Source organism: Agelaius tricolor, unplaced genomic scaffold (assembly GCF_023055355.1).
Source record: "Agelaius tricolor isolate 1412-34295 unplaced genomic scaffold, bAgeTri1.0.p SCAF_138, whole genome shotgun sequence".
Taxonomy (NCBI): domain Eukaryota; kingdom Metazoa; phylum Chordata; class Aves; order Passeriformes; family Icteridae; genus Agelaius; species Agelaius tricolor.
The window spans coordinates 127844-144223 of NW_027269398.1; the positions used below are offsets into that span (position 1 = coordinate 127844).

General features: G+C 47.3%; 1 protein-coding gene across 1 annotated transcript in view; it reads right to left on the reverse strand.

Annotated features, from left to right (window-relative positions):
- SLC5A2 (solute carrier family 5 member 2) overlaps positions 1-16380 on the reverse strand; it is a 40506-nt gene that overhangs the window by 2480 nt on the left and 21646 nt on the right. The window contains 3 exon segments of the mRNA XM_071420396.1: positions 568-667; positions 4323-4541; positions 10329-10497. Coding sequence (XP_071276497.1) covers positions 568-667; positions 4323-4541; positions 10329-10497 — 488 coding nt within the window.

The window sequence follows — 16380 nt, forward strand, 5'->3', positions numbered from 1 at the left end:
ATTCTGAAATTTCGATCCCAAACTCCCCAAATTTGGATCCCAAACCCCCCAAAAATCCCAATTTTAGACCCCAAACCCCCCAAAAATCCCGAATTTCGACCCCCAAAATCCCAAATTTTGACCCCAAAGACCCCAAATTTGGATCCCAAAGACCCCAAAAATCCCAAATTTTGACCCCAAATTTCAACCCCAGAGACCCCAAAAATCCCGAATTTTGACCCCAAAAATCCCAAATTTTGACCCCAACCCCCCCAAAAATCCCAATTTTCGACCCCAAAAATCCCAAATTTCGACCCCAAAAAATCCCAAATTTCGACCCCAGAGACCCCAAAAATCTCAAATTTTGACCCAAAATCGCCCAAATTTGGCTCCCAAAGACACCAAAAATCCAAGTTTTGACCCCAAAAAAACCCCAAATTTGGATCCCAAAAATCCAAATTTCGCCCCCAAACCCCCCAAAATTCCCGAATTTCGACCCCAAACCCCCCCAAAAATCCCAATTTCCACCCCAAAATTCCTGAATTTCGTCCCCAAACCCCCCAAATTTGGGATTTTTCCCCCTCTCACCCCCGAGCTGCAGCCCCGGGTCCTGGGGGGGCTCCTTGGCCGCGTCGAGGTCGATCCGGGGCTCGCGGCTGTTCCGGAGGCTGAACACCAACCTGTGCAGCTGGGAGCCCGAATTCGGGGAGATCGACCCAAAATTCGGGAAAATCGACCCCAAAAATGGGAAAATCGACCCCGAAAATGGGGAAATCGACCCCGAAAATGGGGAAATCGGCCCAAAAAATGGGAAAATCGACCTAAAATTTGGCAAAATCGACCCAAAATTTAAAAAATCCACCCAAAATTCACAAAAATCCACCCAAAATTCAGAAAAATTGACCCCAAAATTTGGCAAAATCCACACAAAATTCAGAAAAAATGAAACCAAATTCACAAAAATCCACCCCAAAATTGGGCCCAAAAATGGAAAAATCCACCCAAAATTCACAAAAATGGACCCAAAATTTGGCAAAATCCGCCCAAAATTCAGAAAAATCGACCTCAAAATTCACAAAAAGGGACCCAAAATTCAGAAAAATCGACCCGAAAAATGGAAAAATCCCCCAAAATTCAGAAAAATCCACCCAAAATTCACAAAAATGGACCCAAAATGTGGCAAAATCAACCCCAAATTCACAAAAATCAACCCAAAATTCAGAAAAATTGACCCCGAAAAATGGAAAAATCCCCCCAAAATTCAGAAAAATCCACCCAAAATTTGGCAAAATCCACCCAAATTTTGGTAAAATGGACCCCAAATTCACAAAAATCCACCCAAAATTCGGCAAAATCGACACAAAATTCACAAAAATGGACCCAAAATTTGGGGAAATTGACCCGAAAAATTGAAAAATCCACCCAAAATTCACAAAATCCACCCAAAATTCAGAAACATCAACCCAAAATTCGGCAAAATCAGCCCAAAATTCAGAAAAATCCACCCAAAAATGGGAAAATCGACCCCGAAAATGGGAAAATCGGCACAAAATTCATAAAAATCCACCCAAAATTCAGAAAAATAGACCCAAAATTCCACCAAAAATTTGGTAAAATCGGCCCCAAAAATGTGAAAAATCCAGAAAAATCGACCCAAAATTTGGCAAAATCGACCCAAAATTTGGCAAAATCAGCCCAAAATTCAGAAAAATTGACCCCAAAAATGGGAAAATTTGCCCCGAAATTTGAAAAATCCACCCAAAATTCACAAAAAGGGACCCAAAATTTGGCAAAATTGGACCCAAAAATTGAAAAATCTGCCCAAAATTTGGCAAAATCGGCCCAAAATTCACAAAAATCGACCCCAAATTCGCAAAAATCCACCCAAAATTTGGCAAAATCCACCCAAAATTTGGTAAAATCCACCCCAAAAATGGAAAAATCCACCCAAAATTCAGAAAAATCGAACCCAAAATTCACAAAAATCCACCCAAATTTTTTCCCCAAAAAAATTCCCCAAAATTCCCAAACACTCAAATTTCAGTTTGGGCCATTTTGGGCTCATTTTGTCTCATTTTGGGGCCATTTTGGGGTCAATTTTTGCCATTTTTCCTCCTTATTTTTGCCTTTTTTCTCAATTTTTTCCCGATTTTCCCCAAAAAAAATCCCCAAAAATTTCCAAAAATTTCCAAAAAATCCCCAAAAAATTCCCCAAAATTCCCAAACACTGAAATTTCAATTTCGTCCATTTTGGGTTCATTTTGTCTCTTTTTGGGGCCATTTTGGGCTCAATTTTTGCCATTTTTACCTCCTTATTTTTGCTTTTTTTCTCCATTTTTTCCCGATTTTTCCCCGAAAAAATTCCCAAAAAATTCCCAAAAAATTCCCAAAAATTCCCAAACACTCCAATTTCAGTTTGAACCATTTTGGGCTCATTTTGGGGCCATTTTGAGCTCATTTTTGCCATTTTTGGCCATTTCTTCACATTTTTCTGCCATTTTTCACCATTTTTCCCCAAAATTTCCCCAAAATTCCAAAAAAAATTCCCAAAAAATCACAAGCACTCCCCATCCATTTCAAACCATTTTGGGGCCATTTTGGGCTCGATTTTTGCCATTTTTTCCCTCCTTGGTTTTGCCATTTTTTCACCATTTTTCGCCATTTTTTTCGCCGTTTTTCCCCCCAAAAAATTCCAAAAAAAATTCCCAAAAAATCACAAACACTCCCCATCCATTTTAAACCATTTTGGGGCCATTTTGGGACCATTTTGGGCTCGATTTTTGGCATTTTCCCCTCCTTAATTCGCCGTTTTTTCATCATTTTTCCACCGTTTTTCGCTGTTTTTTCACTGTTTTTTCCCCCAAAAAAATTCCCAAAAAATTCCCAAAAAAATTCCCCAAAATTCCCAAACACTCCAATTTCAGTTTGAACCATTTTGGGCTCATTCTGTCTCATTTTGGGGCCATTTTTGTCATTTTTGGCCATTTTTCCGCATTTTTTGGCCATTTTTCACCATTTTTCCAAAAAATTTCCCAAAAAAGTCCAAAAAAGTCCCAAAAAATTCCCAAAAAAATCCCAAAAATTCCCAAGCGCTCCCCATCCATTTTAATCCATTTTGGGGCCAATTTTGTCTTATTTTGGGGCCATTTTGGGCTCGATTTTTGCCATTTCCCCCTCCTTATTTTTGCCGGTTTTTCGCTGTTTTTTCACATTTTTTTCCCCATTTTTTCACTATTTTTCCCCAAAAAATTCCCAAAAAATTCCCAAAAATTCCAAACACTCAATTTTCAATTTTGTCCATTTTGGTGCCATTTTGGGCTCAATTTTTGCCATTTTCCCCTCCTTAATTTCGCCATTTTTCCACCGTTTTTCACCGTTTTTCGCCGTTTTTTCGCCGTTTTTTCCCAAAAAATTCCCAAAAAATTCCCCAAAAATTCCCAAACACTCAAATTTCAGTTTGGCCCATTTTGGGCTCATTTTGTCTCTTTTTGGTGCCATTTTGAGCTCATTTTTGCTATTTTTGGTCATTTTTTCCCATTTTTCTGCCGTTTTTCACCATTTTCCCCAAAAAATTCCCCAAAAAATCCGAAAATATCCCAAAAATTCCCAAAAAATTCCCAAAAATTCCCAAGCACTCCCCATCCATTTTAAGCCATTTTGGGACCATTTTCGCGTCAATTTTTGCCATTTTTTCCCCTCCTTAATTTCGCCATTTTTTCACCATTTTTCCACCGTTTTTCGCCGTTTTTTCGCCGTTTTTCGCCGTTTTTTCGCCGTTTTTCCCCCAAAAAATTCCCAAACACTCACGTGGACCTCGGGGATGGGCGGGTGGCAGCAGGAGATGCCCAGGACGAGGCCGCAGGTGAGCAGGAAGAGCAGCACGGCCCAGGCCAGGGCCGGGCTCAGCTTGCGCCATTTTGGGCCATTTTTTCCCCAAAAAAATTCCCCAAAAATTCCAAAAAAATTCCCCAAAAATTCCCAAACACTCAAATTTCAGTTTGGCCCATTTTGGGCTCATTTTGTCTCTTTTTGGTGCCATTTTGAGCTCATTTTTGCTATTTTTGGTCATTTTTTCCCATTTTTCTGCCGTTTTTCACCATTTTCCCCAAAAAATTCCCCAAAAAATCCGAAAATATCCCAAAAATTCCCAAAAAATTCCCAAAAATTCCCAAGCACTCCCCATCCATTTTAAGCCATTTTGGGACCATTTTCGCGTCAATTTTTGCCATTTTTTCCCCTCCTTAATTTCGCCATTTTTTCACCATTTTTCCACTGTTTTTCGCCGTTTTTCGCCGTTTTTTCGCCGTTTCTCCCCCAAAAAATTCCCAAAAAATTCCCAGCACTCACGTGGACCTCGGGGATGGCGGGTGGCAGCAGGAGACGGCCAGGACGAGGCCGCAGGTGAGCAGGAAGAGCAGCACGGCGAAGTGCAGGTAGTGCAGGCCGCAGAGCAGCGCGGGGCAGCGCCCGGGGCTCCCGCACGAGCCCGAGCCCAAAAGGAACTCGGGGATCAACCGGGCCAGGCCCAGCCCCAAACCCCCCAGAAGACCCCAAAAGGCGCCCTTGGGGTGGGGGAGAAAAAATAATAATGGGGATTTGGGGGAAAAAAAGAAAAAAAAACCAAAAAATTTTGGGGGGTTTGGGGGTAAAAAGTTGGGGGGTTAAGGGTTAAAATGCGGGGGTTTAAGGGTTAAAATTCGGGGGTGTTTAGGGTGAAAATTCGGGGGTTTAAGGGGTTAAAATTTGAGATTCGTGGGGTCTTTTAAAGGGTTAAAATGTGGGGGTTTTGAGGTCAAAATTTGGAGGTTTAAGGGTTAAAATTTGGGGGGTTTAAGGGTTAAAGTTTGGGTTATTTGGAGTCAAAATCCGGGGTTTTAAGGGTTAAAATTTGTGGGGGTTTAGGGTGAAAATTTGGGGTTAAAATTTGGGGGTTTTAAGGGTGAAAATCCGGGGCTTTAAGGATCAAAATTGGGGCATTTTGGGTCAAAATCCGGGGTTTAAGGGTTAAAATTTGGAGTTTTAAGGGTTAAAATTTGAGATGTATTCGGGATCCTTTATAGGTGAAATTTGAGGAATTTGGGGTCAAAAATTTGGGGGTTTGGGGGTCAAAATCCGGGGGTTTAAGGGTTAAAATTTGGGGTGGTTTGGGGTCAAAATTTAGGGGTTTAAGGGTTAAAATATTTGGGATTTAGGGTGAAAATTTGGGGATTTTAAGGGTCAAAATTTGAGATTTGTGGCGTCTTTTAAAGGGTTAAAATTTGGGGGTTTTGGGGTCAAAATCTGGGGGTTTAGGGTGAAAATTTTGGGTTAAAATTCAGGGGTTTTAAGGGTTAAAATTCGGGGGTTTTAGGGTCAAAATTTGACATTCATGGCGTCTTTTAAAGGGTTAAAATTTGGGGGTTTTGGGGTCAAAATCTGGGGGGTTTAGGGTGAAAATTCGGGGTATTAAGGGTTAAAATTTGGGTGTTTTGGGATCAAATTTTGAGATTTGTGGGGTCTTTTAAAGGGTTAAAATGTGGGGGTTTTGGGGTCATTTATAAGGGAAATTCGGGAGTTTTGGGGTCAAAATTCGGGGTTTTAAGGGTTAAAATTTGGGGTCAAAATTTGGGGTTTTAGGGTTGAAATTTGGGGTTTTAGGGTTAAAATTTGGGGGTTTTGGGGTCAAAATTCGGGGATTTTAGGGTTAAAATTTGGGGGTTTTGGGGTTAAAATTCGGGGATTTTAGGGTTAAAATTTGAGAATTTTGGGGTCATTTATGGGGGAAATTTGGGGCTTCAAATTTGGGACTTTTCGGGTTCAAATCTGAGATTTTTGGGCTCATTCAAAGGGGGAAATTTGGGGCTTTGTCCCAGGTGTGTCCCAAAACCCCCAATTTTCACCCAAAAAATTCCCATTTTTTTGACCCAAAATCCCCCATTTTTAACCCCAAAAATTCCAATTTTTCACCCAAAATCCCCATTTTTAACCCAAATTTCACCGGGTTTTTTTTGCCCATCCCCTCCCAGCTGTCCCAGTTGTGTCCCCAAAATTCCCAATTTTCACCCCAAAAAATTCCCATTTTTTTGACCCAAAATTCTCATTTTTCACCCCAAAATCCCCATTTTTAACCCCAAAATCCCCATTTCCGCCCCAAAATCCCCATTTTTTCACCCGATTTTCACGGGGGTTTTTTTGCCCATCCCCTCCCACCTGTCCCCAGGTACATCCCCAGTTGTATCCCCAAAATCCCAAATTTTCACCCCAAAACCCCCAAATTATAACCCCAAAATCCCCATTTTTCACCCCAAAATCCCCATTTTCACCCCAAAATCCCCATTTTTCACCCAATTTTCACGGGGTTTTTTTTTTGTTTATCCCTCCCACCTGTCCCCAGGTGCATCCCCAGGTGTGTCCCCAAAATTCCCAATTTTTCACCCCAAAATTCCCATTTTCACCCCAAAACCCCAAATTATAACCCCAAAATCCCAATTTTTCACCCCAAAATCCCAATTTTCACCCAAAATCCTCATTTTTCACCCGATTTTCACCGGGTTTTTTTTGCCCATCCCCTCCCAGCTGTGCCCAGGTGCGTCCCAGGTGTGTCCCCAAAATCCCAATTTTTCACCCCAAAAATCCCCATTTTTCACCCCAAAAATTCCCATTCTTCCCATTTTTTGGGGGGAGTTAAAAATCCCAATTTTTCACCCAAAATCCCCATTTTTAACCCGATTTTCACCGGGTTTTTTTTTGCCCATCCCCTCCCACCCGTCCCCAGGTCTGTCCCCAGGTCTGTCCCCAAAACCCCCAATTTTTTTGCCCCAAAACCCCCAAATTTTCACCACAAAACCCCAATTTTTCACCCCAAATTCCCATTTTCGCCCCAAAATCCCCATTTTCACCCGATTTTCACGGGGTTTTTTTTGCCCCTCCCCTCCCAGCTCTCCCCAGCTGTGCCCAGGTGTCCCTAAACCCCAATTTTCTCCCAATTTTCGCCATTTTTCCCCCTCAGGTGTGCCCAAAAATCGCCATTTTTAACCCCAAAATCCCCATTTTCGCCCCAAAATCCTCATTTTTCACCCGATTTTCACGGGGTTTTTTTGCCCATCCCCTCCCACCTGTCCCCAGGTCTCTCCCCAAAATCCCAATTTCTCACCCCAAAAATTCTCATTTTTAACCCAAAAATTCCAATTTTTCACCCCAAAATCCCCATTTCCGCCCCAAAATCCCCATTTTTCACCCAATTTTCACGGGGTTTTTTTTGCCCATCCCCTCCCACCCTGTCCCCAGGTGCGTCCCAGGTCTGTCCCCAAAACCCCCAATTTTTAACCCCTAAATCCCCATTTTCCAACCCCAAATCCCCATTTTTAACCCCAAAATCCCCATTTTTCACCCAAAATCCCCATTTTTCACCCGATTTTCACGGGGTTTTTTTGCCCATCCCCTCCCACCCGTCCCCAGGTCCGTCCCCAGGTGTGTCCCCAAACCCCCAAATTTTCACCCCTAAACCCTCAAATTATGACCCCAAAATCCCAATTTTTCACCCCAAATTCCCATTTTTGCCCCAAAATGCCCCATTTTTCACCCGATTTTCGCGGGGTTTTTTTTTGTTTATCCCTCCAGCTGTCCCCAGGTGTGTCCCCAAAACCCCCAATTTTTCACCCCAAAATTCCCATTTTCCAACCCCAAATCCCCATTTTTAACCCCAAAATCCCATTTTTTAACCCAAAATCCCCATTTTTCACCCGATTTTCACGGGTTTTTTTTGCCCATCCCCTCCACCTGTCCCCAGGTGTGTCCCCAAAATTCCCAATTTTCACCAATTTTCCCCCAATTTTCACCAATTTTCACCCTTTCCCCCCCCCAGCTGTGCCCAGGTACAAAATCCCCAATTTTTCACCCAAAATCCTCATTTTTAACCCAATTTTCACTGGGTTTTTTTGCCCATCACCTCCCACCTGTCCCCAGGTGCATCCCCAGGTGTGTCCCAAAAACCCCAATTTTCACCCCAAAATTCTCATTTTTAACCCAAAAAATTCAAATTTTTCACCCCAAAATCCCCATTTTCGCCCCAAAATCTTCATTTTTCACCCAATATTCACTGGTTTTTTTGCTCCATCCCCTCCCAGCTGTCCCCAGGTGTGTCCCCAAAATTCCCAATTTTTCACACCCAAAAATTCCCATTTTTTGACCCAAAATCCCCATTTTTCACCCCAAAAATTCCCATTCTTCCATTTTTTGGGGGGGGGTTAAAAATCCCCATTTTTGACCCAAAATCTCATTTTTCACCCAATTTTCACGGGGTTTTTTTTGCCCCTCCCCTCCCAGCTCTCCCCAGCTGTGCCCAGGTGTCCCTAAACCCCAATTTTCTCCCAATTTTCGCCATTTTTCCCCCCCAGGAGTCCCCGAAAACCCCAATTTTTCACCCCAAATCCCCATTTTTGACCCAAAATCCCCATTTTTCACCCAAATTTCACAGGGTTTTTTTGCCCATCCCCTCCCACCCGTCCCCAGGTGCGTCCCCAGGTGTGTCCCCAGGTGTATCCCAAAACCCCCAAATTTTCACCCCCAAAATCCCCATTTTTCACCCCAAAATCCCCATTTTTCACCCAAAATCCTCATTTTTAACCCAATTTTCACGGGGTTTTTTTGCCCATCCCCTCCCAGCTGTCCCCAGTTGTGTCCCCAAAATTCCCCAATTTTCACCCCAAAAAATTCCCATTTTTTTGACCCAAAATTCTCATTTTTCACCCCAAAATCCCCATTTTCAACCCAAATCCTCATTTTTCACCCGATTTTCACAGGGATTTTTTTGTTCATCCCCTCCCAGCTGTGCCCAGGTGCATCCCCAAAATCCCCAATTTTTCACCCAAATTTCACCGGGTTTTTTTTGCCCATCACCTCCCACCTGTCCCCAGGTGCATCCCCAGGTGTGTCCCCAAAACCCCAAATTTTCACCCCTAAACCCCCAAATTATGACCCCAAAATCCCAATTTTTCACCCCAAATTCCCATTTTTGCCCCAAAATCCCCATTTTTCACCCGATTTTCACGGGGTTTTTTTTGCCCATCCTCTCACACCTGTCCCCAGGTGCATCCCCAGGTGTGTCCCCCAAAATTCCCAATTTTTCACCCCAAAATTCCCATTTTCACCCCAAAACCCCAAATTATAACCCCAAAATCCCAATTTTTCACCCCAAATTCCCAATTTTTCACCCAAAATCCCCATTTTTCACCCGATTTTCGCGGGGGTTTTTTTGCCCATCCCCTCCCACCCGTCCCCAGGTGCATCCCCAGGTGTGTCCCCAAACCCCCAAATTTTCACCCCTAAACCCCCAAATTATGACCCCAAAATCCCCATTTTTCACCCCAAAATCCCCATTTTCGCCCCAAAATCCCCATTTTTCACCCAATTTTCACGGGGTTTTTTTTGCCCATCCCCTCCCACCTGTCCCCAGGTCTCTCCCCAAAATCCCAATTTCTCACCCCAAAAATTCTCATTTTTAACCCAAAAATCCCCATTTTTCACCCCAAAATCCCCAATTTCCTCCCCAAAATCCCCATTTTTGACCCAAAATCCCCATTTTTCACCCGATTTTCACGGGGTTTTTTTTGCCCATCCCCTCCCACCTGTCCCCAGGTCTGTCCTCAGGTGCGTCCCCAGGTCTGTCCCCAAAATCCCAATTTTTTCACCCCAAAGTTCTCATTCTTCCCATTTTTTTGGGGGGGCTTAAAAATCCCCATTTTCGCCCCAAAATCCCCATTTTTCACCCAATTTTCGCGGGGGTTTTTTTGTTTATCCCCTCCAGCTGTCCCCAGGTGTGTCCCCAAACCCCAAATTTTCACCCCAAAAATTCCAATTTTTCACCCCAAAATCCCCATTTTTCACCCCAAAATCCCCATTTTTGACCCCAAAATCCCCATTTTTGACCCCAACATCCCCATTTTTCACCCAATTTTCACGGGGGTTTTTTTTGCCCAACCCCTCCCACCCGTCCCCAGGTCTGTCCCCAGGTCTGTCCCCAAAACCCCCAATTTTTTTGCCCCAAAACCCCCAAATTTCCACCCCAAAACCCCCAAATTTTAACCCCAAAATCCCCATTTTCACCCCAAAATCCTCATTTTTAACCCGATTTTCGCGGGGGTTTTTTTTGTTTATCCCCTCCAGCTGTCCCCAGGTGTGTCCCCAAAACCCCCAATTTTTTTGCCCCCAAACCCCCAAATTTTCACCCCCAAAATCCCCATTTTTCGCCCCAAAATCCCCATTTTCACCCAAAATCCTCATTTTTCACCCGATTTTCACGGGGTTTTTTTTGCCCATCCCCTCCCACCCGTCCCCAGGTGCGTCCCCAGGTGTGTCCCCCCCTCACTCACGGGCTCGTTGACGCGGGGCACGAACACGGCCAGGAAGAAGACGGCGGCCACGGGCGGCGCCAGGTACGAGGCCAGGGCCTGCATGTACTCGAAGAGCTGCCCCCCCCGCGCCGCCTCCACCACCGGCAGCCAGGCCAGGCTCAGCCCCACCATGGCCACCACCCACAACCTGCAGGGGGGACACACCTGGGGTCACCTGGGGTCACCCCCAAAAAATTCGGGGTCGTTTGGAGGTGAGGAACCCGAAATATGGAGGAGCGAAGGTACCTGAGATGTCCAAATTTGGGGTTTTTGGACATTTGGGATGATGAAATTTGGGTGTTTTCAGGTCACATGGGCAGGTGAGGGACAGGTGAGGTCACCTGAGGTCACCTGAGGTCACCTGGGGTCACCCCAAAAAAATTCGGGGTCTCCAGGAGCTCCAGAACCCAAAATTCGTGGAGTTCGAGGTCACCCGGACACCAAAATTTGGGGTTCTCAAACACCTGAGAACTTCAGAATTGGGGTTCTTGAGGTCACATGGGCAGGTGAGGTCACCTGAGGTCACCTGAGGTCAACCCCAAAAAATTTGGGGTCTCCAGGAGCTCCAGAACCCAAAATTTGGGAGCTCAAAGGTACCTGAGATCTCAAAATTGGGGGTTTTTGGAAAGTTAGGATGACCAAATTTGGGGTTTTTGAGGTCACATGGGCAGGTGAGGGACAGGTGAGGTCACCTGAGGTCACCTGGGGTCACCTGAGGTCAACCTCAAAAAATTCGGGGTCTCCAGGAGCTCCAGAACCCAAAATATGGAGGAGCGAAGGTACCGGAGATGTCAAAATTTGGGGTTTTTGGAAAGTTAGGATGATGAAATTTGGGGTTTTTGAGGTCACATGGACACCTGAGGTCACCTGAGGTCACCTGAGGTCACCTGAGGTCACCCCCAAAAAATTCGGGGTCTCCAGGAGCTCCAGAACCCAAAATTTGGGTCCTTCAAGGTCACCCGGACACCAAAATTTGGGGTTTTTGGGCACCTGAGAAGCTCAGATTTGAGTGTCTGGAGGTCACATGGGCAGGTGAGGTCACCTGAGGTCACCTGAGGTCACCTGAGGTCAACCCCAAAAAATTCGGGGTCGTTTGGAGGTGAGGAACCCGAAATACGGGAGCTCGAAGGTCACCTGGACACCAAAATTTGGGGGTTTTGGGCACTCAGAACCATCAAATTTGGGGTTCTTGAGGTCACTTGGGCAGGTGAGGTCACCTGAGGTCACCTGGGGTCACCTGAGGTCACCCCCAAAAAATTCGGGGTCTCCAGGAGCTCCAGAACCCGAAATATGGAGGAGCAAAGGTACCGGAGATCTCAAAATTTGGGGTTTTTGGACATTTGGGATGATGAAATTTGGGGTTTTTGAGGTCACATGGGCAGGTGAGGTCACCTGAGGTCACCTGAGGTCACCTGAGGTCAACCCCAAAAAATTCAGGGTCTCCAGGAGCTCCAGAACCCGAAATTTGGGTCCTTCAAGGTCACCTGGACACCAAAATTTGGGTTCTCAAACACCTGAGAACTTCAGATTTGGGGTTCTTGAGGTCACATGGACACCTGAGGTCACCTGAGGTCACCTGAGGTCACCTGAGGTCAACCCCCAAAAATTTGGGGTCGTTTGGAGGCGAGGAACCCAAAATATGGAGGAGCGAAGGTACCTGAGATGTCCAAATTTGGGGTTTTTGGACATTTGGGATGATGAAATTTGGGTGTTTTCAGGTCACATGGGCAGGTGAGGGACAGGTGAGGTCACCTGAGATCACCTGGGGTCACCTGAGGTCACCCCCAAAAAATTCGGGGTCTCCAGGAGCTCCAGAACCGAAAATTCGTGGAGTTCGAGGTCACCCGGACACCAAAATTTGGGGTTCTCAAACACCTGAGAACTTCAGAATTGGGGTTCTTGAGGTCACATGGGCAGGTGAGGTCACCTGAGGTCACCTGAGGTCAACCCCAAAAAATTTGGGGTCTCCAGGAGCTCCAGAACCCAAAATTTGGGTCCTTCAAGGTCACCCAGACACCAAAATTTGGGGTTTTTGGGCACCTGAGAAGCTCAGATTTGAGTGTCTGGAGGTCACATGGGCAGGTGAGGTCACCTGAGGTCACCTGAGGTCACCTGAGGTCATCCCAAAAAAATTTGGGGTCATTTGGAGGTGAGGAACCCAAAATTTGGGTCCTTCAAGGTCACCTGGACACCAAAATTTGGGGTTCTTGAGGTCACCTGGAGACTCAGAACCATCAAATTTGGGGTTTTTGAGGTCACTTGGACACCTGAGGTCACCTGAGGTCACCTGAGGTCAACCCGAAAAAATTCGGGGTCGTTTGGAGGCGAGGAACCCAAAATATGGAGGATCAAAGGTACCTGAGGTGACCAAATTTTGGGTTCTCAAACACCTGAGAACTTCAGAATTGGGGTTCTTGAGGTCACATGGACACCTGAGGACACCTGAGGTCACCTGGGGTCACCTGAGGTCAACCCCAAAAAATTCGGGGTCGTTTGGAGGTGAGGAACCCGAAATACGGGAGCTCGAAGGTCACCTGGACACCAAAATTTGGGGGTTTTGGGCACTCAGAACCATCAAATTTGGGGGTCTTGAGGTCACTTGGGCAGGTGAGGTCACCTGAGGTCACCTGAGGTCACCTGAGGTCACCCCCAAAAAATTCGGGGTCTCCAGGAGCTCCAGAACCCGAAATACGGGAGCTCGAAGGTACCGGAGATGTCAAAATTTGGGGTTTTTGGAAAGTTAGGATGACCAAATTTGGGGTTCTTGAGGTCACATGGGCAGGTGAGGGACAGGTGAGGTCACCTGAGGTTACCTGGGGCCACCCCCAAAAAATTCGGGGTCTCCAGGAGCTCCAGAACCCAAAATATGGAGGATCAAAGGTACCGGAGATGACCAAATTTGGGGTTTTTGGACATTTGGGATGATGAAATTTGGGGTTTTTGAGGTCACTTGGGCAGGTGAGGCACAGGTGAGGTCACCTGAGGTCACCTGAGGTCAACCCCAAAAAATTCGGGGTCTCCAGGAGCTCCAGAACCCGAAATACGGGAGCTCGAAGGTACCGGAGATGTCAAAATTTGGGGTTTTTGGGCACCTGAGAAGCTCAGATTTGAGTGTCTGGAGGTCACATGGACAGGTGAGGTCACCTGAGGTCACCTGAGGTCACCTGAGGTCAACCCCAAAAAATTCGGGGTCGTTTGGAGGTGAGGAACCCGAAATACGGGAGCTCGAAGGTCACCTGGACACCAAAATTTGGGGGTTTTGGGCACTCAGAACCATCAAATTTGGGGTTCTTGAGGTCACTTGGGCAGGTGAGGTCACCTGAGGTCACCTGAGGTCAACCCCAAAAAATTCGGGGTCGTTTGGAGGCGAGGAACCCGAAATATGGAGGAGCGAAGGTACCGGAGATGTCAAAATTTGGGGTTCTTGAGGTCACCTGGAGACTCAGAACCATCAAATTTGGGGTTCTTGAGGTCATTTGGACAGGTGACGTCACCTGGGGTCAACCCCAAAAAATTCGGGGTCTCCAGGAGCTCCAGAACCCGAAATTTGGGTCCTTCAAGGTCACCTGGACACCAAAATTTGGGGTTCTCAAACACCTGAGAACTTCAGAATTGGGGTTCTTGAGGTCACATGGGCAGGTGAGGTCACCTGAGGTCACCTGAGGTCACCTGAGGTCAACCCCAAAAAAATTCGGGGTCGTTTGGAGGTGAGGAACCCGAAATATGGAGGATCAAAGGTACCTGAGGTGACCAAATTTTGGGTTCTCAAACACCTGAGAACTTCAGAATTGGGGTTCTTGAGGTCACATGGACACCTGAGGACACCTGAGGTCACCTGGGGTCACCTGAGGTCACCCCCAAAAAATTCGGGGTCTCCAGGAGCTCCAGAACCCGAAATATGGAGGAGCGAAGGTACCGGAGATGTCAAAATTTGGGGTTTTTGGAAAGTTAAGATGACCAAATTTGGGGTTTTTGAGGTCACATGGGCAGGTGAGGGACAGGTGAGGTCACCTGAGGTTACCTGGGGCCACCCCCAAAAAATTCGGGGTCTCCAGGAGCTCCAGAACCCGAAATTCGTGGAGTTCGAGGTCACCCGGACACCAAAATTTGGGGTTTTTGGGCACCTGAGAAGCTCAGATTTGAGTGTCTGGAGGTCACATGGGCAGGTGAGGTCACCTGAGGTCACCTGAGGTCACCTGAGGTCACCCCCAAAAAATTCGGGGTCGTTTGGAGGTGAGGAACCCGAAATATGGAGGATCAAAGGTACCTGAGATGTCCAAATTTGGGGTTTTTGGACATTTGGGATGATGAAATTTGGGGCTTTTGGAAAGTTAGGATGACCAAATTTGGGTGTTTTGAGGTCACATGGGCAGATGAGGTCACCTGAGCTCAACCCCAAAAAATTCGGGGTCTCCAGGAGCTCCAGAACCCAAAATTTGGGTCCTTCAAGGTCACCCGGACACCAAAATTTGGGGTTTTTGGGCACCTGAGAAGCTCAGATTTGAGTGTCTGGAGGTCACATGGGCAGGTGAGGTCACCTGAGGTCACCTGAGGTCACCTGAGGTCAACCCCAAAAAATTCGGGGTCGTTTGGAGGTGAGGAACCCGAAATACGGGCGCTCGAAGGTCACCTGGACACCAAAATTTGGGGGTTTTGGGCACTCAGAACCATCAAATTTGGGGTTCTTGAGGTCACTTGGGCAGGTGAGGTCACCTGAGGTCACCTGAGGTCACCTGAGGTCACCCCCAAAAAATTCGGGGTCTCCAGGAGCTCCAGAACCCGAAATATGGAGGAGCGAAGGTACCGGAGATGTCAAAATTTGGGGTTCTTGAGGTCACCTGGACACTTAGAATGACCCAAATTGGGGTCACCTGGAGAGGTGAGGTCACCTGAGGTCACCTGAGGTCACCTGAGGTCACCTGAGGTCAACCCCAAAAAATTCGGGGTCGTTTGGAGGTGAGGAACCCGAAATATGGGAGCTCAAAGGTACCGGAGATGTCAAAATTTGGGGATTTTGGGCATTTGGGATGACCAAATTTGGGGATTTTGGAAAGTTAGGATGATGAAATTTGGGGTTTTTGAGGTCACATGGGCAGGTGAGGTCACCTGAGGTCACCTGAGGTCACCTGAGGCCAACCCCAAAAAATTCGGGGTCGCTTGGAGGTGAGGAACCCAAAATTTGGGTCCTTCAAGGTCACCTGGGATGACCAAATTTGGGTTCTTGCACACCTGGAGCAGCCCCAGGTGTGTCCCTGGTGTGTCCCTGGTGTGTCCCTGGTGTGTCCCAGGTGTGTCCCAGGTGTCCCTCACCTGTCCCAGGTGTCCCCTCCTCTATCCCAGGTGTGTCCCAGGTGTGTCCCAGGTGTGTCCCTCACCTGTCCCTCCCCATCCCTCACCCATCCCAGGTGTGTCCCAGGTGTCCCCTGCCCTGTCCCAGGTGTGTCCCTCACCTGTCCCACCTATCCCGGGTGTCCCTGCCCTGTCCCAGGTGTCCCTCACCTGTCCCAGGTGTGTCCCAGGTGTCCCCCAGGTGTCCCTCCCCTGTCCCTCACCTGTCCCAGGTGTCCCATGGGATCTCCAGGTGTGTCCCAGGTGTGTCCCACCTATCCCAGGTGTCCTTCCCCTGTCCCAGGTGTGTCCCAGGTGTCCCCTCCCCTGTCCCTCCCCATCCCAGGTGTGTCCCACCTGTCCCAAGTGTCCCCTCACCAATCTCAGGTGTGTCCCAGGTGTGTCCCCTGCCCTGTCCCAGGTGTCCCCTCACCTCTCCAGGTGTGTCTCAGGTGTGCCCCCGGTGTCCCCTGCCCTGTCCCAGGTGTGTCCCAGGTGTGTCACAGGTGTCCCCTCGGTGTCCCCTGCCCTGTCCCAGGTGTCCCCTCCCTATCCCAGGTGTGTCACAGGTGTGTCCCATCAGTCCCAGGTGTGTCCCAGGTGTGTCCCAGGTGTCCCCTCCCTATCCCAGGTGTCCCCAGCCCTGTCCCAGGTGTGTCCCCTGCCCTGTCCCAGGTGTCCCCTCACCTCTCCAGGTGTGTCC